At 30.0% G+C, this 27,051-nt stretch overlaps 2 protein-coding genes across 4 annotated transcripts; one reads left to right on the top strand and one right to left on the bottom strand.

The window, feature by feature from the left end:
• Positions 1-306: 306 nt before the first annotated feature.
• Positions 307-16,605, bottom strand: LOC130444738 (voltage-gated potassium channel subunit beta-2). Of its 3 annotated transcripts, none has more exons than XM_056780015.1 (11): positions 16,374-16,605; positions 13,794-14,133; positions 13,094-13,341; positions 11,809-11,919; positions 11,451-11,547; positions 10,320-10,447; positions 9,730-9,942; positions 9,432-9,598; positions 9,166-9,375; positions 5,742-5,872; positions 307-5,683 (listed from the first exon to the last, which is right to left on the bottom strand). In XM_056780015.1, exons 2-10 carry the CDS (start codon positions 13,889-13,891, stop codon positions 5,771-5,773), a joined length of 1,374 nt encoding a protein of 457 aa, XP_056635993.1. In that variant the 5' UTR covers positions 13,892-14,133; positions 16,374-16,605; the 3' UTR covers positions 307-5,683; positions 5,742-5,770. The 3 variants fall into 3 exon arrangements, with proteins under 3 accessions (XP_056635993.1, XP_056635991.1, XP_056635994.1); XM_056780013.1 differs by having other exon boundaries at positions 16,211-16,597; XM_056780016.1 differs by lacking the exon at positions 13,794-14,133 and having other exon boundaries at positions 16,068-16,605.
• A 5,499-nt stretch (positions 16,606-22,104) lies between these two features.
• LOC130444465 (uncharacterized) lies at positions 22,105-23,667 on the top strand. The gene is made up of 2 exons (XM_056779590.1): positions 22,105-22,412; positions 22,889-23,667. The coding sequence occupies exons 1-2, from the start codon at positions 22,105-22,107 to the stop codon at positions 23,634-23,636; spliced, it is 1,056 nt and encodes a 351-aa protein (XP_056635568.1). The 3' UTR covers positions 23,637-23,667.
• The last annotated feature ends 3,384 nt before the right edge of the window (positions 23,668-27,051 follow it).

Below are 27,051 nucleotides of genomic sequence, written 5' to 3'. Positions count from 1 at the left end.
TATTGGTTGAGTGGCTATGGAAAGACGGCCATATTGTGAAACTTCAGCAATGTCGTGATTAGACAAATATTAATTTAATTTTATTTCAAGCAATTTTCATTTATTTATCAATATCTGAACGTTAAAAAAGAACTTTCTAAATCTGTAATATATTTCATTACGACAATGTTTTTGTTTTTATTTCCATTAACGCCTATTTAAATTATAATTTTTATTCATATAGTGATACGACGTAAATCCAGAATTGTCAGACGTTAAAGTTTTTAATGAAATAATTTTGGGAAAACTAAAATAATACAGCATGTGTTAAAGGATATATTATTTTTAATAAAAAAATTCAAGCACTCAGTATATCGCACACCACAGAGTTCGAAACAAGTGTAAACCCACGTGGTTTCATTGGAACGCATTTACATTTTTTTTTGAGATAAAACAAATTAACAGGCAACTCGTTGTAATTTATTCCGCTCATTAATTTTTATGCTCCTACGAACACATTTTTTTCCAAATAAAAATAAATTACGGCGGTTAAAATGAATTATAATAATTAAAATTGATAAACGATTTTTTCGAACGACCTCTATTGTTTAATGAAACAATCTCAACTACCGATAGTTAATTGATATTTTGTAAAATCACATCGAGTCGCCTCATACAGAAGCATTTTTGAGTCTATTTTGAAATAGTAACAGTTTGAATATTTACAATAACAACGAGGCCTAGTGAGGCCCAAATAGTTACAATATGACGAAATATTCTCGCAATTCTGCGAAGAACTGCTTGTATTAATAGAGATACTAACCAAGGGTTGGTAACACTGATTTGTGAAATTGTTCGGATTTGATATATCTATCTCTTTTTGTTTCTCTTTCCAAATAGCAGAGATGACCATTTATAGATACAGGACGTGTTAAATGTAAAAATTAATATTTTAAAGAGAATGAATGTGTTTCTTAGATTATTTTAGTATTTAATTATGGTGAAAATTTGAACAAAAAATAAATCCATAAACTTTGCTACCGTCTATCTTTTTTATATAAAGTACAAACGGTCATGAATAGATGTATGACGTATTGATATCATCATTGGCAACACTGGTTTTGTTTTGGCCTAGGGAAATGATAGTGTGCTTTGCGTATACGAGGGTTGTATTAAATTTTGAATTGAATGACAGTTATTTTAAATATTTCGTCATATTTGATAGTTTTATAAATAGGTTTGTATAAAAAAATAAAGAGGAGAATTGGTAAGTGCTTTTTGTTTATTAAATTCTACAATTTCATAAAAATTAAAAGCGTAAGAGGAGTAAAAAAGGGCAATTACCCTTATTAAATAACAATTACAATTTAAAACTTTAAAAAATATAAGTAAAAACGAGTGAATATTCGTAAATTTTACTAAATACTATATTTTGTTTTACGCACAATTCCGAATTGTGAAAAATGTCTACTAATTAAAATCCTTAATATATTTAATATTTTGCCCTTCGAAAATTATTTAAAATTATATATTTACACGTTATGTACACGATATAAACAGTGAGTGCCACAAATTATTTAACCAAATCATCTATTATCAACAATGAATAAAAAAGTTTCTTAATTAACGTAAAACACATACACTCTGGCAACGTCGAAAAGAAGGTTCTCTTCGTTTTAACACAGACAGTATTCACCATAGAGACAACTTTTAAAGAAAAAAGTGTGGTTATAACTTTAATCGGACTATGGAATGTTTATTAATTTAATTAGTTTGTTTATAAAATTTGGCGCGCTCACTAATACATTTAAATTAAACGTTAAACAATTTATTTAAGAGATAATATATATGTACAAAAGATCAACAATAAATTTATAACAATAATATATAATAAAGACGAGTCAACAGAATTTTATTCAGTTTGAAAATAGTGTGTTATTTATTGCTAATGGCGATATGTTAAAATTACAAACTATAGGTAGATATTGGTTAAAAATAAATCAATAGCTAAAACAGTTCTTTGACGTATGCATACAGGGTTGAAAAAAAAACTATTTAACTTCTCATTTATATTAATATAAATGAGAAATTGTACATAGTGACATACAGGGAGGGTTTTTACACGGAGAATAATAAGATATACAAGGTATGTCTTTGAATTTGTTAAATGACAACACTGTTATTTTGATGGATATTTATTAATTCTAATACTAATTATTTTTATAATCAAAACGTAAAATAATGGTTTAAATTGGAAAAATCTCGAAATTTGTTCGTGTTTTGTAAAAAGTTTTCCAAAAACGAAAAAAAATGGTGAAAAAATACAATTTCAATCGATCAAATTAATGAATTGGTAAATTTTCAATAACTATGCAAACATTTTTAATTATTTGAACTCAGATATAAATATCAAATATAGTTAATTAGGGTTATTCCTGTTCTGTTTACAAAAAATAGATTTAATAGATTCTTTTACTATACCTTGTATAATATGTCGAAAATTGTTCAAGGATATTGCCATTTTTTGTCATAATATCATATAACGTGTAACCTGCATCTTATTTAACTACCCTGTATATTAAAAATGTATAGAACATTTAAAATTCTTATTAATATTCCGAAATTTTACTAAAGTAAAAAAGTTTATCGTAATTTCTCATTATTTTGATACAGCTATAACAAAGAAACATTAGAAATATCAAAAAAGAGAATAATATTAAATGCGAGTGTTTGCCTAGCAACAATTTGTAGAAAGCATCATTTTAATAACGTATCGCTTCTCTCTAAAAATGACGTCATACCCGACAAAAACACAAAATATAACGAACACATGAAGTCAAATCGAAGTGGCTACTGTTACATTGTGGCGTGCATACATATTTTCCTATTTGTTAAACTAGTTGTAAACCTGATTTTTAAATGAAACAAATATTAATTTTAGATAAAAGTAGTATTAATATTTACTTAAAATTATTTTGTATAAAATAAGTTGGTTGATTTTACGAATCTGCGTAGATACATGAAATTTCCGTTATATGAGTTCTTAGACATAATCAATCTGATCTTAAACGAAGTTGTGTTCTAAAAGTTCCAACGACGTGTCAAAATGTTTCCAATATGGCGTATGTGGTAAACATGGAAGAGTAGTATTTTAAGCTTTTTACAATGCGTGGTGAAAATATAAAAAAGAAATTTGAATCTAATCAAACCCTATTACTATTAAAACTCAATTCAGGCAAGTTTGGTTAATATTTTACTATTACTACTATTATATTTTGATGTTTTTTTTCTGTCACATGTTATAAGTGTTGTTAGTTAGATATTATTACAAAGCCATCCAATTCGATTGTTTTTTATTAACGCTACATTTTTCTATTATTGTCTAATAATTTTGTAAAGAATCTTAAATTTTTCAAAAAGAATTTGATCCATTTGAAATAATTGTTGAATTGATGATTTTCAAAATTGCAAAAATTTTTGAGCTGTTTTAAGAATATTATTGCTAAAATCTAATGAAAATGCGGAAATTTCGCAATTTGTAACTGATTTCTAGAAATGTGAAAGATTTTGACAGCTTTCATTTTTTCGTCATCAAACTGATTTAGTGGATTTTTGACGTTAAAAACTAATTTTGACAGTTGCCAATCGGATGAAATTAATTTTTTTCGACATTTTCAATCGATTTCAAAAATTATTTTGAAAACTTTCTTACAAATGACATTTTAGCTCTAATTTCTGCTATATTTGTTAAAAAAAGAATGAAACAGAATTTGACAGCTGTCATCGAAGTAGCACCAATTTTATTACCTAATTTTTGAAAATTGGTTGGTTTATAATAATTTTTGTGTCGCATTTTAAAAAAAAAATTGATTCAAGCGTTTATTTTAAATGCAAATAAAGAATAAAAAATTTTTTTGAAATAAAAGAACGTTTCTGACCAAATGGACAACTTCATCATCGTAAAACATCCCAAAAACTCATTTTATAATTATTTAAAAAAAATATCACAATTGCGAAAAGGTAAAAAGTCAAAAATTGACATAAACGAGACACTTTTGTTACATTTTGTAAATGAAGTCTAATCAACGCCAAAGGAAACCTAACCTATTAAAAGCTAAAGTAAACCTACCTAAAAAAAATTTTCCATCGCTTCAGTCTGATTAACAACAAGAGACAGACGAATTTGAATGTAAATAATGTTTGAAACAACAATTATTTTCGACTTTTTTCTTCATGCATGTCTTTCTCCCCTTCAGCAAAGCCCCCATCCCCCAAAAATAGCCTCGCCTAAAATAAAACTTTACCCTTCAAAAATCAAGTTCAAAAATCAGAACCGGAAGTCAATCTATGGAAAATAGGTTAAACGAGAAGTACTTAATCTCGATAAATGGATTTTACGACCTGGAAAACGCTAAACTGATCGGAAATATACTGAAGTACAACCATAGAATGTCTTCGAAATAAATTTATCGAATTATTTTTTCATTTTAATCTACAATATATTCCTGTACACGAACAACTTTCGTTGAAATACAACATTCCATCATCAAATTTATTTATACCAATTATATTGGACAAAAAGATCGTTGTTATTTTTAAATTTAGTTCGGATCACAAATATTCACAGAGGTTTATCGTTACCTTATTTCAAGTTTGTTTAATATAATTTAAAAACATCTTCATTTATATTTACAAATAAGAACACTAATTGTATAATATAGTATACCCCTCGTAAAACTGCACACGTCACTGAGTGTATTTAATACGCCATATTGTGATACGAAACTGTAACGATATTAATTCAAATTATAACTAGTCGAGAGGGAAATTTACGTCGCGATATTTTTTATCAAGTCTTCTTATTGATAGATGAATTTTTTTAACACGACTTTGTATTATTAGAAAACACGCCTCGAATTTATTATTTTATAGATCGCCATGATTGTTTTATTCTGATTTTTGTTTTGTTTGAAATCAGATTTTTATATACAGTATAAAAACTACTCCGATAGTGGTGGATTTTTTTTTCTTAGAAAAATATGACGAGAAAAAACACTTGTAACTTGGAAAACTTTCCTAAAACAAATAAGCAGTGATAACGTTCGAAAGTCATGGGTATTGTGATAGCTTAGATCGTATTTAATCAGTGGCGTACGTAATTTTATTTCTCTAAAAATTGTATTATATTATTTAAATCGCGTTTATTTTATTATAGAACTATATTCAGTTCTGGACTAAAGTTATAGTCCTTTTAGCGATAAAATTCATTTTTTTTTCGATCAAAATTTTTAAAAATCGACAAAAACAAGCAGTTTGGCGTTTTATATAAAAAGCCGCCGTAGCTAAAATGACGATTAACGTTATTAAGAAACAAATATTTCAAATGAGCACCTCGTCCTCGAAATTCCTCCGTTTTCATACCGGCACCGGACTCGAAGCTATTTTCTTTTCCTTTTTTCTCGTAATGAACGTTTCGGTTGTGCATTTCGGACCTTCATCGGGGCTATACGACCATCTGACCTTCTCTTTTACCGTCGGTTTTTCATCGGGAGTTTTACTTTTACGAGTTTTTACAAACTCGGTGGCCTTTTGTCACTGAATTTCGCAGAACGGAAGTTTTTGGGTTTCTTTGGCGTCGGTGTCGGCGTTACTTACTTCGTCGCCTTTGGGACTGCAGGCCGCGCTAGTGCCTCCCTGATTACCACTGAAACAAATCCGGATTTAATTATTTATCTTTATCATTGTGGAACAGAGTAATTCACCTTATGGAACCGGGGGGGCACATTGATTGTCATCTTAGCGCCAAAGTGGATACCATCGGAGGTCGGGTCGGTTTATTTTCTAAAATACGTTCGATTTCGGCTACCATATTTGTGTTAAGTTTCGGAATCAACTGAAAATATGAATAAAACGACGATATATCAAAAATATACAAAAAATTATATACCTGTAATGAAATAACTGTATAAATTATATTTTATATCAAATATTTTATCACCTCGTAGCTAAATCTTACCTCCTGCAATTTTTTTTAATTCATTTGTCGAATTAACCCTATTTTCAAATTCCCTACTTCAAAAATTAACGTGTCTCATTACCTGATAGATTATTTTCAAATAATATAGTGTATGAACTCCTATACTAACTGTAATTGAACATTAGACGGTACCAGTTGCAGGGTAGGTGGTTGAATAACGAACACTTTTGATATATAAAAAAATATATTAATAATCGTTAAATAATTAATTTAATATATTCATTGTTTTATATCAAACGTTGTATCACATTTTAATTATAACTTTTTTTCACCAATTGATCCTATTTTCACGTATTTTTCCTCAAATCTTGACGTTTCACTGAAATTCGTTATCTTCAATAAATAGATGTCAATTATTATAGTGTATGGACTCCTATACTACCTATAATTGAACACTAGCCTGATACAAATTGCAGGTTGAATTGCGTGGTTATAAAACGTTCGATATAAAAAGTGTGATCAATAAATACTTAAAACAAAGTTTTAATAAAGTATTCATAGTTAAAAAACATATATTAGTTATAAAAAAGGAATGTGACTGAAGCAATCAGATAGTTAAGACCAGGAAACGAAAAAGAAGAAGACGTTGCAATTATAGTTTTCTGCAAAGCATCATAGAATGTCAGATATCAAATATGGGAATATAGGCAGTTATGACGATGACGTTTCAATTTTATTTTGACAATACGATTTTTCTCAATTATCCACCTAAATTAACTGTTATTCCTACCAATTGTCTATTTTTTAAGTTTCTCAAATTCAATAAAATCGAAGAAATCTTTACAAAAATTCAATTTTGTTGTTTTATAATTCGACTGGTATAATCAATGAAAAGTTAATATATTATTTTTTTATTATATTCCAAACAGTTTTCTTTCTATATAAATGAAATTAATTAAATCAAAATGGCCAGACATTTAGTAAAATTAATATTCGTATACGTTAGGTCTGTTACCACACATCAAAAACTGTCGTGGATACAGTGACGATTCTGCGCAGTATAGATTTTGTGTTCCAATATGGCAGTTGTAAGTTATACAAACGATTCTTGTTTTTTGTTCCAACCGACTAATGCATCGTTTGTGAACGTGCATAGCCGGAAATTACGCAAAAATATCGAAAAGAACGGTTCGGATTAGCAGATCGGAACAAACCTATCATATACGTCCGTCGAAGATTATTCACCTTTTAGTTAAAGTGTGGGGGGGGGTGTTATCACTTTCGATAAATATAAAAACCAAATAAAAAATTGTTGGTACTTTAATTTCAGACAAAATGATTAAATTTAACAACATGAAACAAATAAATTTCTTTAGTTCTCCTGATATTCATGGTAATCAGGATAGTAGTTCTGGTACTTATCTCCAAAATCTTCTTGAGCTTGAACCGGACCTTCTGGATAACCTTGATATTGATAATTTTCGTTTAAGAGCGTTTGTTTGTATTTTTCTACCAGATCTCCATCCCACTCACCTTGATTATCTTGACCGGACCGTTGGGCCTTATCTTGAGGTACTTCTTGCTGGGCTAAAGTATAGTTTGTTTCGTCGGGAAAAGCTCGAAAAGTGTATCCACTTTCTCTCACGTTATTAATTCGTTGCGGGTAGTTTTTATTGGTTCTAGCAGGTTCCGTAGTATAATTCCCGCTTTCGTGTTGACCTTCGACGTAGTTCCTGTTATAATTTTGATCGGGTATTCTAGACGGTCTTTCGGCTCGCCACGTATCCTGAGGAGCGTAATGCTGTTCGACGAATTGCGATTGCGGGGGAACAGATCTTCTGGTTGCACGCGACGATTGATTCTGCGTCTTGGGCACTTTCAGAACTATCGTATCGTTAGCATCGAACGCTCCTTGTGGTATAATTATGGTTTTTACCTTCTTTTTTCTATCGATTTGTTCCATATTTGCTTATTACGAAAATTTGGACAGTTCCGTGAAAGATAAATTTAGAAATTTGACATATTTAATCGAATCAAAAAAATACCATGGTATTATAACAAAGGAAATGTCAATAGCTCCTATTAAATTGTTTTTTAAGTAAAAATCAGTAGCGTAGAAATGTTGTTTAATAAATAAGGTATCATTTGAAAAATTTTGTTAACAAACGTGTTTTTGGAGTGGCAATATCATAAAAAAATGTGGAAAATAAGTTATTTATACGGGGGCTAAAGGAGATTACATCAAAAACCTTCATAGTTATTATAGTCGATATCAAAAAGCAAATACTTTGTCATGTACAAGGTATAGTTAAAAATCTTTAAAAAATAATAGTTTGATACCAAAAATACATTAAAAAGGTGTATCCATTATACGGGGTGTGAAGGAAAAGACACTATAGAGATAACTTATCTTCGTAAACGTTACGTCATACGCAACCACGGAAAAAAATGAGGGAACCAGCCCCCCAACCAAGTCGGTATACGGGGTTATGTCAAAAAGATTATAACGTTTGGTCTATACACGGAGTCATGTCAAAAAAATGTTTTATTTTGTTATTATACCAGGTAGTGTACAAAAAACTACAACGTTCGATTATTATACGAAGTTATTTCAAATCGACTATAACATTTGTTCATTATACAAGGTAATATTAAAAGACAATATTTTGTTGATATACAGGGTCATGTCGAGAAGAATATAACGTTATTTAATCATACGAGGTCATGTCAAAAAGTCTATAACATTTGTAAATTGTAAAAGGACTATAACGTTCGGTTATTATACGGGGTTATATCAAAAAGAGTTTAATTTTGATTATTATACGGAGACATATCAAATAGATTATAACATTCGGTCGTTATACAGGGTCATGTCAAGACTATAATGTCAGATCGTTATATGAGGTCATTTAATAAAAATTTTAACGTTCAATTTTTATACGGAGTCATGTCGAAAAAATATTTTATTCTGTCATTATAGCAGGTAGTGTCCGAAAGAATATAACGTTCGATTATTATACGAGGTTATGTCAAATCGACTAGAACATTTGTATATTATACAAGGTCATGTAAAAAGACAACATTTTGTTTATAAACAGGGTCATGTCAAGAAGACTATAATGTTAGGTCGTTATACGAGGTTATATCAAAAAAATTATAACGTTCTGTCGATGGGATTTTTTTGAGTATATTGTAAATTTGATAATTACCTGTAAGGATTGTATACTTTCGTAGAGCTGATCGACCGAATTAGCCCCTAACAATAAACATTGAACGGACTCGTTCTTCAAACACCACGTTATGGCCAATTGGGACAAAGAGCATCCCAATTTTTCCGCCAACGCGCTCAGCTCCCGTATTTTTTCCGCCTGTTTTCTCGACTCGTCTGGTTGCAGCCTATCTTTCATCCAACTGTAACTCTGCAAACAAACAATTCCATAAAAATACCAAATTTTCAATGCCTCGTAATTTTTACCTCTTTATTGGTGGCGGTAGTTTCATCTTCAGTCCACGAGAAGGAGCTGTATTTATTTTTAAAACTAGCGCGCGAAAATAATTGAACGCTACCGCCGCCTCCACTTCCGCTTCCGTCGTCGCGACCTTGAGTGAACCCCATAGAGATCGGCGACCAAGCCATCAAACCTATACAGAATTTCGAAAATAACTGTTATTTTGGAAGCGATGTAAATTCTCATCTCTACACTTAAAAAAACAGGACCGGTGTAAGGAGACGAATTTTTCGTTAAAATGAAGAAAAATAAATGAGTCCTCACCAACTCCTATTTTGTTGTAAAGTTCCGGCATGTAAAGTTCGGTTTTTTCGCGACAGAACATGTGATATTCGGTTTGTTCAACTATTGGTGTGACGCAGTTGAATTGTCTGCAATTGGTGTAGGCTTCCATTATTTCAACGGGTGACCAACGCGCCGTACCCCAATACATTACCCAACCCTGACAGATGACGTAATGCATAGCTCGAACCACCTCTGGAAAACAAATATAACTTAAACGCAGGTTCTGCTCAATCGATTTTTATAAACTTATATAAAAAAATCAATTGTTCGAATTTTTACGACCAAAAATCGAAAATTTGTTCAAATTCAATATTTAAATTCGAATGTAAACTGAAGCCTACTCTGTATATCAAATAACAAAATTTAATCGAAACGAAATATTTGAAGACATATCCAATATAGAGTGAGTCAAAAATCATAAGTTTAAATTTAATATTTATATTCGAATGTGAACTGAAGCCTACTCTGTGCATCAAACATCAAAGTATAATCGATTCCGAATAAAACGCTATCGATTTTCGTAGAAAGGTAATTGAATGATCGACGTAAATATAAAAATAGTTATTTACCTTCCATCGGACACATCGGATCGGCTTTGTGAACGATGACGACATCGATATAAGACAATTGCAGTCGGACCAGACTCGCTTTGACGCTTTCTATGATGTGTTTACGTGACAAACCGCGTTCTTCCGATCTGAAATACGAATATTTGTTTGATTTCAGCTTTAATATATTTAAAATTTGAAATAGAAATTAGAGGGAGATAATTGACATATGTCTTTAGTTATTATGAGGGTTGCCAGATCTAAAGCTATTATAGTTGTTTTATAGCCTCAAAAGCGATTGTGAACATAGACACACGTAAATTGGGATCTAAAAGGAAATGACGTAACGTCAAGAGGGATTCCCTTTGTAAAGTTAACGTCAACTTAACACACAAATAGTGTATGGCTGGAAATATGATACAGGAAGAAAAGGGAGATGAATAGTTGAGTTAATTGTTTCAAAGTTGGATTTAATATAATAATTATACGTCTATAAATTAGTTATGTCGTGGTTGGGATTACGATGATAGTTGAAATTTAAAAATATGAATGATTAAAAATTTTAGAATAAACGAGAATTATCAAAAATATTTGGAAAATTCTATAATAAAAAATAGAAATTGAGAATTTCAGGTAAAAAATTGATGAGAATTATGGTAGAAATTCGGAAAATTATTATAAACGGGAGAATGTCTAAAAATTTGGAGAAAAGTAGAAAAAAATGGAAAATTTAATAATAAATAACAGAAATTTAGAATTTCAAATGAAAATTATAGAAAATTAATGAAAAAATCAGGAAAATGATAGATAATAAGAAAATGTCTAAAAATTTGGAGAAAAGTAGAAAAGAATAATTGGAATAATCAAAATAATTAGAACAAATTAACGGAAAACGAAAAAAAAAGAAGAAAAAACGAAAAACTCCTATGATAAATTAACTATTTCGGTGAAAAACTAAACAAAATCGAAAAATTAGTAAAAGAAAAAATCTAAAAATCACGAAATTGAAATAATCTAGAAAACTTGGAAATTTGTGATGAAAATAATGGAACTTTTGAAAAACAAATAACACGAAAAAATTTTAAAAAAGTCCGAAAATTGAGAGAAAAATTATACAAATTTTTAATTTCAAACAAAATTAGGTAAACCTACCTCGTGCTCCAATAAATTTTTGTAGTCACAATATAACTCGTCCTTTTCCATCCTTTTCTCGATAAAATTCTACCTAATTCTACTTCAGCTCGTGTACCTAAATAAAAGCATCTAATTATTTATAACAAAAAAAATCCATCGGTGCTAAATCTGAATAACTTTTGTGACTAATTCCTACCTAAAACATGCTGAATCGCCAGTAATATTTGGAGATGGTGTGTACATTGTTGATTTGGAAAGGGCGTATGGATAACGTCGAGTGAAAGAAAAAGCTTGTTAATGTCGGTTTGGGACAACGGATTATATCGAAGGAAAATGTTGGATATTTTGATATTTTTTTTAAATAGAAAGAAATTACCTGAATGAGCTTCTGATAAATCGAAGACGTTTATTCCACTTTCCACAGCCAATACAATTATTTGCTCCGCTTGCTCTTCGGTTAAATTAGGACTGAAAGTTGGCCAAGTGCCTGAAAAGATTAAATCAAAAAAATATCAAATATCAATGAAAAACTTCGTTAAAAATTATGAAAAATTGACAATCGAGTGCAAACTGAATTAAATAACGAATAATGTCGAAAAATGCGATAAATTGTTAAAAAAAAAATAAAAATGTGAAGATTGCTCAAAAAAGCTAAAAAAATATTCGTCTTAAAAAATCTGGAAAATTTTAAAATAAAACAAAAATTTGAGATGACTTGAAAATTTCAATATATCCAAAAAAATATATATGCGTTGTAAAATCTGGAACATTTGGAAAAATTTGATAAATTGTAGTAAATTAGAAAAGAATTTCTTTATCTTGGAAAATGTGAAGAGAAAAATAAACATTTTATATTAAATTTATAAAATATCATAAATCTAAAAAAAACAATTGAAAATAATTTCAAAAAAACTTTTAAAGAATTACCAATAACTTAGGAAATAAATTCGGAAAACAATTCGTTCTCTAAATTTGGGAAAAAACTCAAAAAAAAAAATAAAAATTGTTAGTTTTAAGAGTAAAAGCTAACAAAAATTTAAAAAAAAAACGAATAATTCGTAAAAATTGTTCGGGGATTTTGGAAAACTAAAGAAAAATAATGAAACTAATGAAATAAAAGAAAATTGAAGAGAGAATTTGAAAAATACGAAAAATACATAGTTTGAAAAATAAAACTAAAAAAACAAATAATTCGAAAAACAAGAAATTTAGGAAATTCGAAAAAAGTGTCAAAAATCGAAGAATTTAATGAGTTTGAAAAAAAATCGATCCAAAAATAATAAAAAAACCTAAAAAGTATGTAGCTTCGGAAATTAAACATTCGGAAAAATTAAAAATTATTTAATAAATTCCAGCAAATATCAGTTTAGAAAATGCAAAAAATACGAAAAATTCGTTGCTCCTAAAATGAAAAAAAAATAACTAATTAATACGAAAAAAATGTTTAAAAATTCCGAAAAACTGAAAATTAATGAATAAATTCTGAGAAAAATTAAAGAATCCAATTTAGAAATTTTCACTTCCTACACATTATTACAATAATCTTTCTTAGGATGTTTTATATAATTTATTTCACAATAACAAACAAACAGCTTCGCCGAAAATTATTAATAAATTGATTCCCTAAACTCGAAGACGACATTTAAAGAATCAAAACTTACCGAGACCGATATTAGACACCCTCAATCCACTCTTCCCCAAATTCCTGTACCTCAGTCCCGGCGTAACCGAAGTCTGTCTAGTCAATTGTAGAGGTACAGTCGGCGCCGAATGCGTCAACCCGCTCAAAAGCAGCTGCTCTTTCGTTATCGTGGAATCACCGGTTCCTCCGCGTTCCGCCAAACCGCTAAGCCCGCTACCGGCACTGAACTCTTCCATACAGTCCAGGCTCGCTATCGGTGCGCGACACCTGCAACAACAGACAAACATCCTTCAAGGACACAAACCTTTACATACAACCACGCTAAGCCCCCTTTACTCCGCGAAAAAAGATGATGAAATATGCACGTTCTATAGCGCCACCCTGTATATTAACTCTTTATAACTGTTCCAAGGCTACAAACGTTTTGTTACCTCCCATTTCCATGTATTCCAAATCTTGAAATTTGTTATTGTTAAGTTATTTAGGTGCCTTCCCATCTCTATATATTTCGTCTTACACATAATAATGGTAAATACTACTAGTATTTAGGTTGGTAGTTCGTCTTAAATTGGCATCGTGTTCGAAAAATGTCAATGTCAAATGTCACGATTTTTACTTTATGTTTAGTAGTGAATAAAATATATTTGATTTTACTACGTTTCATTAACTTGTGTAAGTTGAAATATAAAGCGCGTGCAAAATACAGTAAAAATATTTACCTATATATAGTTGGCAGTTGACTGGAATCCTCACTAATGTTGTCATTATTGTTGTTATTATCGTTATTAGTATAATTACACAGTGCAATTTGCGACATATTTTTGTAGATTTTAATCGATTATATTAATTCGTTTTTTTTTTCTAATCGATAACCGACACTATTTTATGACGTTTGACGAATTTTATTATTGCTAGTATCGTATTTCTTTTTATATTTACAAATATGGTTGTTTCGTTAATTAATTTATTAGTTATAGTCCAGGCACTACTGGGTTATTCATTTTCTTTTAAATACTATGTTATAAGGCAATTATTGTAAACTTTTTATTATGTTTTCAACTGAAATAAACGAAATATATTATTTTCTTATTGTTTTAAAATATAATTAACAAAAAAAATTTATTTGAAATCATAGTCCTGCACTTAGAAAAAGTTTAAAAACGTCGTTGATACCAGAGATGAAACATCACTCAATAAATCGTATGATTTATTAAAAAAAAAACATCGAAATAGGAAATTGCTTCTTCATTTGGGCGCTTTTTTGAGATTAGTAGTCACTGAGAGCCAGATCTGGACAAAACTGTGGACGAGGTAGCAATTTAATCATCGTTGCCATCGACTTGAATTGCTTTAGGGAAATAGTGTTTTTTTCTCCCACATATGCGGCCGTTTTTCTCATACCAGCGCCATCTGTATGTTAGTCATACGACTTATTGAGCTTAGACGCGTACGTATCCAAAGTTCGAAGAACCTCCATTTTGTTTTTTCGTATAAAGCGTTGTCACGTCTCTGTTATTAAATAATGGCGCAGGTGTTCAAATTGAGCAAATTTTAACAAAAATTATATTAAAAACAATACATAAATACCAATACTTAATCTTTATAATTGTAAGAAATAATTATTATACGTTAACTAGCAACGTTGTTGTTGTTGATATTGATTTAGTGTCTTCTTGATGTTATTACGTATCTCAAAATATTACAAGTTTTATGCAAGTTCAGAAGTATCTTTAGAAACCTAGAGATTGTCGTAATTTCAAATTTACCACCGAAACTAAAATCAAAATGACGTTGACGCTTATTCTCCCCTCTATACCCCTGGTTATTAGAATTATTTGGACAAGTTTATTGTTTATTAGACGGATCCGATGTTGCCATGTTTATTGATTAAAAATAATCTCAAAACAATTTAGGTATATAAAGATAAGTATATTTATATAATTTATATCTATAAGTAAAACTTAATCCAGATTTTATACTTTTTACCGTCATTGACTGGACTATGAGAAAGTGGTATAATATCTGAAATAATTAACACGATCATGCACGATTCGATATTACTTTGGCTGATTTTAATAACTAAACAAGAATCGAAATGTTTCTTCGATATTTTTATAGTTTGAAAAAAATGGTTTCTACAAGAATTAAAAGTAATTTATATTTTTTTTTCTACTTATTGATTGATAATTTCAACAAAAACAGAATCAAAAAGTAATATTTGATAATTGGAGGCATGAATTCGAATCGATTTTTGAATAAATGTATTTGAGACATCGAATCGAAAACTCCTCTGATTGACGTTTGTTCTTATAGATGTTTTGACACTTTATCTTTGCTGACGAAAATAACATTTCACTCAATTGTTTAGTATAAGAATTAATTTTATTATTATTATTTTCTATGACATAAATAAAATAGAAAATGTTGTTTAAATGAAATAATTTTCGTTTTCTGATATAATTTAAACTTCGGGAAGGTGAATAATATGGGCCGTAATCGATACGAATTTTTTTATTATTTCGCGTAGTTTAATTCGTAATAAGTCGTAATTTGTTTGAATTTTTGTCGTAAATTTTTCTTTCAACATCATTTTTGATACTACAAGGTTCAAGCCACATTAAATTATGTCGAAGTTTTGAGATTATGAAAAGTTGATAAAGACCTCGTTTAACATAAAAATTAATACAATTTCTAATTGAATAATATTATACCGTGATTTACTTCGACTTTTTATTGTAATAAAAAAAATAATCGTATGTTTAATAAAGGGAAAAGAAGAAAGAAATCTTTATAGTCCTGTACCTATATCTACCTCTCTAAAACTTCTAAAAACATTTAAATATAAATAAAAAAAAAGTTTATAATTAGTTCTAGTTCTAATTTATTTTTAACTCCATATTTCTAAATTTAAAACACGAAAATGTCGCTACGAATATGTTTTATTTAGAAAAAAAATCCATGCTTAAAAAATATGTTATTTCATTTGAATTTACCTGAGATTACAATTCAAAATTGATAAATACCAGCACAAGATATCACTTGTATTATGCAACATCAAGAGCACAATGTTAAAGAGACAAATTTCCCACTTATATTCCTGGCATATTTGAAAATTGGCAAACGTTCAAAAACTAACCTTAATATCAACCATCAGATTCAATAAATTGATCTTATTATGAGTGGTTAAAATTTTAACAAAACAATACAAATATCACACTATAATTTTTTCTTATTATTTATTAAAAATTTTTTTATTTATGTTAATAATTGTCACTTATTATTTTAAACAACAACCGTACCGTTTTAACCGCACTTCCCGAGATATAACCTAAAAGTGTTACATCGATTTTCACCTGTTTTCAAAGAAAAACTAATTAATTCGTCAACTCAATTTTATTTTAAAACTAATAACTTGGATCACAACATTTTTGTTAATTAGAAAATTAATGTCTTGTCGTTTTGTTATAATATTATCAGAGTATTAAATATTTAATGTTGGATGAGATTGAAACATGGGCAGTCTGGATGTACAGAGTGTGTGTCGTCACTGCAGTTGTTTAGGCGACCGTTCACGGGTATAGACGAGGTGGCGCCCGATTCTGCAGAAATATCTCACAATAGTACGTGAGCTTATGATATTCAAACACTTCCCACTGGAATGCGGATATTAGGAACTATCTCTAAATATACAGTGGGATACTGTTTATTTCGTGATAAAAATTAAATGATTAAGTCATTTTCTTTATTTCCGTAACAATCATAAAATAAATAACTTCTTGAAATTTATAAATAATATTATTACAAATTTATATAAATCGAATTACAGGGTCTATCCCGAAAGTAGTAATTTTTTTCTCAATATTTATTCATTAAAATAGTGAAAACAAAACAATTTTTCATATTACCACCTTTCCTTATCTACACACTGTTGCCAATTATTTTTCCAAGAACGCCTGTCTGTTGCCAATTATTTTTCCAAGAACGCCTGTACCGGAAGGCGTCACGTACTATTGGACCACCTCTATTGAACCGAGAGAGAGAGAGAGAGAGAGATTCGTTGAGTATATTTTAGGTGGGACGTGGAAATTTTTGATGGTGGGGAAGGTTCATTGGAACTAGCCCCGATATAGGAGTTACATATTTTATATATGAAACTAATCTAAAATATTTGTATCAACGTATTTTATTTCTTCTTGATACACCCTGTATAATAATTTCAATTTCGTGACGTTTAGTAGTATTCTTGAAATTTCAATGGTTTTCTTCATTTGTGCTCACGGACTATTTTCCAACTCTTCGGAATGTCAAAACATTACTTAGAAAGTCTACAGTTTTCCAGGATTTTGAACCTTAAGCGCTTCTTGCAAAGCTTTCACTTTCGGTTTTAGTCACAGCTTTACAGTGTTATATTTTCTGATATTTCGCAGTAGATCTGTTCGTGACAATGTTGAAGAAGGCAAATATTGTTGACACTATTGTCGTTATCGTTTAAATCTATGAAAAATAAGAATGGAACTGCAAATACATATCGATGATCCAATAATGACGTTTTGAAGAAATGTATCATATTTAGAATATTATAATGTTCATAAAAGATACGAAAATGTTTAATAGAGTGAGATTTATTTATAATTATCTATAATGCAATATGTATTATAGAAATAATTAATTGCATACAATATTTTAATCTAAATTATTCTAGTTCTACTACTAATACATAGATCGCGTTAGTGACGCTTTCAGGGCTACCAACTATTGAAAAACTTTATTACTAAAAATATATTTAATTTAATAGTTGTTATCACGTGGAAGTTTTGATGATTAGGTATTTAAATAAGAAATAAATCAAAATAGAAATTTTAATTGAGGTAAAAAAAGGTTTCATGAATAATAAAAATATTATATATGTATACCTAATTTTAGTTACAAGGAGGTAAATTAGTATCACATATCACGTGATTAAATATTCTTTAATAAAATAACATATATAACTTATATACTGCGAAAACAAAAATATTGTAATTCATGATATTTATATGTAATTTTTTATTAGACATTTGTATCACGTGTTTAATGACATAAACACAATTAATATGACATGTTATGTACAGGAAAAGACAAAATAAAGTGATTTATGATATTTGTATTTTTTTTATAAAACGATAACCCCGTAGGAAACTAATTTCGAGTATATCCTTTGAAAATGGATGCATTTTCCTCGAAACAAGTGCGACTGCACTGCGGCGGATCTGATTGTACGTCATACGAGGTTTTAGATGCAAAAACGACGCTATTCAGACGCCGACGCCACGCCGTATCGATACCGAGCGTCACATCTCGACGTTACGACATCCCACTGTTATTCGTTATATCGCAATCACCTTAACTGATATCGTGTAAACATACGGGGTTAATTCAATAAGTTATATTAATCAACGAGTTGAATACTATACTTTATCTACGACTATGATAATTAATAATTTCACTAAATATCTACGAATATATTTGTTTTAGTAAAAAAAGTTTCGAATAAAAAATAAAGCTCCAAAATGTTCTACGAAAAAGGTTTGGTACATTTTTTACGTAAATCTATTTTTGTGGTTTTTATGACGTAATTTATATACTGGTTACGAGAGGACGTCGTCAGTTATATATTACACTAGATGTTGGTTAGGTTAGTAAGTTTTTTGTAGAGATATTATGGTTAAAATAATAGGTTTACGTAAAAAATGTATATAACCTTTTTTGTAGAGTTTATTAAGAGCTTCGTTTTTTGTTTTATATTTTTTTTTTCTAAAATCGATATTCTCGTAGACATTTAGTAAAAATTGTTGTAATTTTGAAAGGGATTTGTTGGGAAAACGAAGTTTTTTCGTTATAAATCTTTTTATATTATATTTACATAATAAATTTATGTATATATGGAAAATTCATATTTAATACTTTTATGACGTAAGATATATGAGTACTGGTTACGAGGGGGCGTCGACTAGATGTTGTTGTAGAAAATAATAGGTTTACGTAAAAAATGTATATAACCTTTTTTGTAGAGTTTTTTAAGAGCTTCGTTTTTTGTTTTTTCGGTATAAACCTTTTTATATTTGATTCACATAATAAATTTGTCTATATATCGAAAATTCATATTTTATACAAATCATTTATGACTGTATCATAAACAATGTCCTTCAAAGGAACGTCTCTTCGATTTCCTTGATCCAATTCCATAGCATTATAATCCACATACTCGTAAAATAGTTCTTTGTTTGTAGATTTATTTGTTTGTTCTTTAATTTTCATTTTATCGAATTTTTTCAATAATTTACTTTGTATTACAATAACTACGATTATCAAAACGATTAAAACGAAAATTATAACTATTAAAATAAACGATAAATATATATTTACATCTAAAAACATTTTTTTAGAGTCACTAATATACGCGGAACCGAAACCAAAGTCAATATTTTTTGAAATTAGCGCCGATAAATTTTCCATCTTACTTTTAACGTGAATTTTTTTTGATACGAATACATCTTCTTGATCCGTCCCGTAGATGTCACTAGATCCGTTGATTTTCTTCAGTACTCTCAATTGGTAGGTTCGTTGTTGATTTGAAAAAGTTACGTACTTTACCATTGGAGAAGTACTTAAAATCCATTCTTTAACTAAACCTTGATAATACACGTTTGGTATATCACAATCTTCAGGTTCCCAAATCATAAAATCGTTTTTATGTAAAAAACCTCGTTGACAATCACTATCATAGTGATCAGTAAATAACTTGGTGTCGTTTAATGTTTTATATCCTTTCAGGATATAAACTTTCTCAAAATTCGCACCTCCACTTGCTGTATCAAGTTTATCGGCAATATTTCGAAAATTATTTCGAAATTTTTGCATCGATATACAATTATCGGTGGAGTCGTTAGAACAATTAGTTTTATTAGTCGCACGGTATATATTAATAGTTTGTTTTATGTTTAATATCGCGTAGGTGGTTTCCACGGGTTTGAACACTATTTGGTCACAAAAAACAGTCGAAATTAGATATAATACACTGAGTAACATGATGACGACCATCATTTTTAAACGACTACCGACTAAAACATCTAAACGATTTATGATACAAGAGGAAGAGCCAAAACCGCGAAAATAAAATTTTTTTGATAAAAAAAGGATATTCGTCATATTGGATAATAATAAACGTGAATTAGCGGTTGGGGAATAATAAAAAAATTTAAGGATTAGATAAGAAAATTGATCATATACCATAGTTGTAGTAATTTTAAGATTTGAGATTAAAAATATAAATAAAATGATTGATGTGAAAACTTACTTTATGTATTATCATTTATCATAAAAATCGCGCCATCTTTTAACGAAAAATGGATTCAACACTCAACAAAATTTTCATACAACCTTTATGTGATACAAATCGGACGGCTTCTAATTTCATAAAACCTAACTTAACCCAACCTAAATATTACCTAACCTAACTTAATCTAACCTACAACATTTTTCTCGCCAAGTTTATATATCTAGCGGAATCTACTTTCATAATAAACGAATCGAATTGAAACCTAACTTAACCTAACCTAACATAACCTAAACATAACCTAACCTAACATAACCTAATTTAACCTAACTTAATCTAACCTAAACATAACCTAATCTAACCTAACCTAACTTAACCTAAATATAACCTAACCTAACCTAAGAATCTACTTTCATAATAAACGATTCGAAAAAGTCATTAGGTAATAAATCGGGTGTATACACCACATTATTTCCAACAAATCTCTCTCGGACCTAATCGTTCATGCGCAATCGATTTTAGATATCGTTTGATACGCCTTTACCAGTCTGTAACTCACATTTCAATCTTGTTGCATCTAGTATCGATTTTTTTCATGACAATCGATTACATTCAAGGTTTATTGTATTCTCTAAGATCCTAACGGGGACCCACATCGTAGATGACTGATTCCAGATGCCTTTATGTATTGTATTCTCTTATATAAGTTGTATGTCATCTCGTTTTCATATTCTACTTCACAACCAGTTGTTTTGAATCTGTTTCGACTATTACTTTCAATGACACGATTCCAAAATTTTAGTTATTATCATCATCAGCAAGAAATCTTGTAACAACTTTCTTTCTATAAAGTATTTGAACGATACTTCTGTCCACTGTTTTGTTTTTTTTCCATCCTGGGTATATCTTCGTATTCAGTTCAAAACATTCCGGTTTTTCATATTTTGTTCACATCAGTACTGTTTACTGTCAATGCCAATCTTGATTAATGCATTTAGGGCAACAATTCTCAACGGAGAGACAGATCCTGCGAAGCTTGTTAAGCTGTCCTCTAAAAGTTTCCGTCTCGATTTGCCCACGTGGATTTCCGGATAACTTTGGCCCGTCACGTGTCCTTCCAAAAAGTACGAACCCACTAGACTTTCCGCATTGTCATCCTGACCTCCAATGCACGCTAAAGCAACTGTTTCCATATTTTCGTTAGTTGTTATAGATAGCGGTCGTACAGAACGCAGCGCGTCGACAACGGAGCCCGTTTTTAAGAATTTTTGGTACGTCTTCCATAATGTTGAAAGATTTGATCGAAATTTCTGTTAAAACAAGTGATTATTCTTAACGCTTTAAATAAAGATGATTTTTTACTTGTTCTCGTTGAAAACATTCTTAATTCTGCCGATTCCTAACGGAAGTTCCCCCAAATTCAGTTATAAATAACGCATTTTGACTAAATCTAATAAATAATAAGCCAAATTTGATTACCAGCGAAAACGTTGGAATAATTGGTTGTTTTGTACAAATGTAAAGGCCACACGCTTTTAATAAAGTAGAAGAAGAACAAAATTAACAAAATAAGTGAAGATACGTCATTATATTGACATGTTGTCAATCAGTTACGCTGTCAAACATAAATCTCAGTCTCTGATGTGTTTGGCAAACAAAATTTTCGTATCAGACGTTGAATTAAGAGAAAAATGAATTTCCACCATTAAATTAAAATGGAAGTGAATCATTGGAGGAGTATTGTGAGGTGCAATTTGTGTGACGAAATACCCAAAACGGTTCCTTTATATCAATGTCCGTTACAACATCGATATTGCGTAGAATGCTTTTTAAATTTACGAAAAAAATACAGAGGGTACAATAAAAACGAGGCCACGTGTGTTGTTTGTAAAACTACCGGAATCTTCACTCAAACTAAAGTCAATTTGGATTTTTTGAATAAAATTCGAACCAAACCTGGTATCGGAAGACCTTATAGATACGATCTTAATCAAATTGTTAATAATCGTCTCGATTATCAAAGGTAATTATTATATTTTGATATTTACTATAAAATTAACGATCGAAAGTTTTACCCGCCCTGTATTTTACGTATTATTTATTTCGAAGCACGATTTTGGTATTTTCTTCATAAATTTCGATTCCATTCGTTTTTCACGACGTTCTAAATACTTCTCTGTTCAAACTTCCACATCCATTATTTCAACGACCGAAATTATTGAATTGGTATCTCATTCGCCAGATTTAGTCTCCTCGGATTTACCAAACATCGAATTTATTAAACATCGTAGGGAAAGTTTATTTTTGTGGAACCAGGTACTTCTGGAACCACCCTTGTATATCACAACGATCTACACCAACTAAAACTAACATCAAATTTCGTTAGAAATACCAAAAAAAGCTTTGTTAAGAATTGTTAAGCTTTTACGATAAATCGCACGTAGATGTAAATAAATTTCGTGGTTGAAAACTTTTTATATTTATTTATATTTTCCGTAGATCCGAATTACCAAAAAGATTAAACGTAACTTTGGAAACGTTATTTCGTCTTCCAACCAAAGAACTAAAACTTCTATTGGGCAAAAAGAACGCTACTGTATCGAAAGAATCATCACCGCGATGTCAAAATCCATCGACTAATTCGAGTTATTTAAAAATCGATTCGCAACAATCGAAAACCCCAATTAAATGCCCGCACAAACCTTGCAAAAAAATTATAGCGACATCGACTTTTATAACGCATTTCAAACACGATCACAGCGATATACCCGCTTACGCTATAGAAAGAAACAGAGAATTATGTGTCACTTTAGACGTTTCGATCATAGAACACAACAATCATCATTGTTTGGCCATGATCACGGTGTACGATCGGAATAACATCGATGTGGAAAAGTCGCGAAGTTCGGTGAGCGTTATTAAGACTTGCGATAAATTCAATCAGTACATTCCGATGAATTCGTTTTGGTTGATGGCGACCGGATCTCCGGAACGGAAACGCGATCTAGCTTCGGTTCTGATTTGGTTGTTTTGTCCTTGCGGGGATCGGTACTGCTGCACCATCGAATTGTGTTCGAAATCGGATTCGATGGCGTTTTCTACGTTCTGCGAAGTACACGCCACCGCTCATAATTTGGAGTTCGATGATATAGCTGGTAAATTGCATGGGTTGTTGATATGTAGGGCTTCGATAGCTGCTTTATTAGAAGAAGGACCTCAATTAAATTTAAGGATAACCATACATTGATCGTGGAAATTTTTAGTTGTAATTTTTTTTATTGTAAAATTAATAAAAAGTCAACAATTCGATTTTTATTTGTACTAAACCCAATTATATTTTTCGTAATTACATTTTATATGTTAGAAATCATTTCGATTTTTTTTTATTTCCAAAATTAGCTCAGCTTCAAAAATGTTCTTCTAAAATTAGATGTTAGCCCAGGTATTTTAGATAAAAAAGGCACTTCAAGGTGAGGAGAATTGTTACGGGGTTCGTTCAAAATTTTATGCTCTTTTAGAAAATTTCAAATTAAAAAAAATTGCACGACAGAGCTGCCGAACATTAATATTTAGACTTATCTAAGTGTAAAAAATCAAATTTCATCGAATTAGACCTCGAAAAGTGCCTTTTATGTGAAAATTAATCGATAAAACCTAATTTTTGACCAAATAAAGCTGGAAAATCTAATTTTTGACCAAATACACCTGGAAACTTTAATTTTTGACCTTATAGATGGAGTAAATTTCATTTTTCAACTTAACTAAGTGTAAAAAGTTAAATTTCAGCCTTATAGGGCTCGAAAAGTGCCGATAAAACCTAATTTTTGACCAAATAAAGCTGGAAAATCCAATTTTTGACTAAATAGACCTGGAAACTTGAATTTTTGACCTCCAGTAAATTTCAATTTTTAACTTAACTAAGTGTAAAAAGTCAAATTTCAGCCAATTAGACCTCGAAAAGTGCCGATAAAACCTAATTTTTGGCCCAATAAAGCTGAATAATCCAATTTTTGCCCAAATAGACCTGGAAAATCCAATTTTTGACAGAATAGACCAAGCAAATTTCAATTTTTAACTTAATTAAGTGTAAAAAGTCAAATTTCAGCCAATTAGACCTCGAAAAGTGCCTTTTATGTGAAAATTAACCGATAAAACCTAATTTTTGACCAAATAGAGCTGGAACATCCAATTTTGGATCTTATAGACTGAGTCAATTTCAATTTTTAACCTAAGTGTAAACAATCAAATTTCATCGAATTAGACATCGTAAAGTGACTTTTATGAGAAACTTAACCCATAAAACCTAACTTTTGACAAAATAGACCTGGAAAATCAAATTTTTGACCTCATAGACCGAGTAAATTTCATTTTTCAACCTAAATTTAGTAAGTCAGCTGCAAAACCCCAAAAAAACCCAGTTTAGCTGTTCTTCTAAAATTGGATGTCAGCCCAGATATTTTAGATAACAAACCACTGCAAATTGAGGAAAATTGTTACAGGCTTCGTTCAAAATTTTATGCTCTTTCAGAAATTTTACAGTATTAGAAAAATCGCAGAGGAAACCCTTACTAGCAGATTTAGGAATACTTTAAAATATAGGGCGAGATTGAATAGTAATATTTTATTTTCTACTTACATCATTTGGAGTTTGATGTCGTCATGTTCGATAGCAGATGATGTCGTAATGGCGGCCGTCGAAGAACCGGCTTTTTCTGTATTACCACCGCTAGTTTCGATCAATAAACGTTGATCGGCCAATTCTTTTTGTTCCCTTTCTCGTTCTCTTTCCGAATGTCTTTGTTGAAGTAAATCATTGTCTAGTTGACGGATTTCCCATTGCTCCCTTTGAGATCGATGATGTTCCTAAAATAAGGAAAAGATCAAAATGGCAACCGTGAGGTAAACAATCAATGTACCCATGCTAACTTTTTTTTTTCGTTTTTATCTGGAAGTATTTAATAAGTAACAGAACTGTGAAGAATAAATTAACAAATAACCACACAGAAGTTTACGTCAAAAGCAATCGTTTTCCTTACGGAGGCCATTTTTAAACGGGCAATAGCTGATTTTGACAAGAAAATAGAAGATTGGGATAAATTCAGGCTTAATAATTCATATTATAACCATGAGGAGTTGTAGGGAAAATTTCGAAAATATTTTTTTTGGTACTTTTTTAATATTTTTATAGATGAAATGGAACTCACTTTAACTGCGATGTCGTATTCCAATTGTCTTTGTTCTTTGCTTGTAACTTTTCTTTCTTCTTCTAAAATTTTTTCTTTTTCCTTTTCTTTGGCGCCGGTGGAGCTGCCCGCCGCTGCCGGTGGCGGGTACGAAATCCAAAACTGATGCGCCAGTTTGAACCACGATGCCAACAGTCAATTTACGCAAGTTTTTATCTAAAAAAAATTTTTTAGTCCTGTATTGATTTTTTTCCATACTTTTGGACCGTATTGTATATAATATGGCAGTTTTCCAATTGGACTCGTCGTCGTGTAATTTTTTCTAATATTTCTAAATCTAAATACGGTCAAGGTCAACGTTAAACAAAACAAAAAACATATATAATAACAAAGTAAACAAGAAATTAGAAGCTGTAATGGCCATAACAAAAAATCTGTCAAAAAACAATTTGCTTCCACTAGAAATGAAAATATTTAAAACGAAATTTGTAGGATTATGTTTATTTTGAAATTAGGATCATTTCTGATATAGAGAAAGTTTTTCTTTACGGAAGTTTAAATGTTTTGATCACGTTAATAAAAATTACCGAGGTTCAAAAAGTGAATAATACTATTTAATTACTCCAATTAATGATTTTTTCAATATTACAGGAGATTTCTATAGAAAATTATATTATTTCCAACTCGTCCACTGTTATAGACCGTGAAGCCGGTCCTGTTCTAATATATAATAATAGTTTGGTTTTTTATTTTCGTAGTTATCTGTATTTTTTACAACCCATTTACGTTTTTTTATACAGACGATTTCTAAAAAGGCTTTTTTATTTGTTCACGAGATTTTTAGGAAACGAATATTCTAGAATATGATGATAGTATATAAAACGAACAGTCCGTAAAAGTGAACAATTTGATATCATATTGAAAACATCTGAAAATCTAACTAGAAAAAGTTTTTCAATAAATTAGATAAGTGTAAGTGATTTAGTGTAAAAATTCATTCCACCGTTTTGTGATAAAAAAAACTGTGTACATAAATGATAAAAAAGGCCTTTTTAGGATTTTTTCCGTATTAAAATTGAATTTTGGGCTCAAAGAGATTTCTAAACTATTCACAGAATAGTCTTTTTTGATTTCGGTTTTGTAACTGGCCTAAATAAAGCTGCACTTGCCAACATTAATGTTAATTAACTACAAGCTTGTCACATCTCATATATAACCTTGAAATTACCTAATAAATTTCTAGAATGTAAACTAATTTATTAATCAGTAGCCAAAATATATTATTAGGTTGAGTTATTTGAAAATTATTTATATAGAATAGTTGCAACAGCTTTCCAAGGCTACTACACACGAATGTGGCTTCTCAAACATCCACCATATAGCCTGTATCTAGCCCCGTATGAATTTTATGATCGAGAAGTCAGACATATAACAGCTGCGATGAAATTAAGTAGACGGTGTACAGTTTTTTTTTTCATA

Source organism: Diorhabda sublineata, chromosome 5 (genome assembly GCF_026230105.1).
Source record: "Diorhabda sublineata isolate icDioSubl1.1 chromosome 5, icDioSubl1.1, whole genome shotgun sequence".
NCBI lineage: Eukaryota > Metazoa > Arthropoda > Insecta > Coleoptera > Chrysomelidae > Diorhabda > Diorhabda sublineata.
Note: the sequence above shows the minus strand (reverse complement) of the source record. Positions and strands in the feature narration are given on the sequence as shown.

Coding starts and splice junctions, on each gene's coding strand:
- LOC130444465 (XM_056779590.1), top strand. CDS start 22,105: ATGGAAGTGAATCATTGGAGGAGTATTGTGAGGTGCAATTTGTGTGAC. Junction 22,413..22,888: donor AATCGTCTCGATTATCAAAG/GTAATTATTATA, acceptor TATTTTCCGTAG/ATCCGAATTACCAAAAAGAT.
- LOC130444738 (XM_056780015.1), bottom strand. CDS start 13,891: ATGTCGCAAATTGCACTGTGTAATTATACTAATAACGATAATAACAAC. Junction 13,342..13,793: donor CAACTGCCAACTATATATAG/GTAAATATTTTT, acceptor CTGTTGTTGCAG/GTGTCGCGCACCGATAGCGA. Junction 11,920..13,093: donor GGTGTCTAATATCGGTCTCG/GTAAGTTTTGAT, acceptor TAATCTTTTCAG/GCACTTGGCCAACTTTCAGT.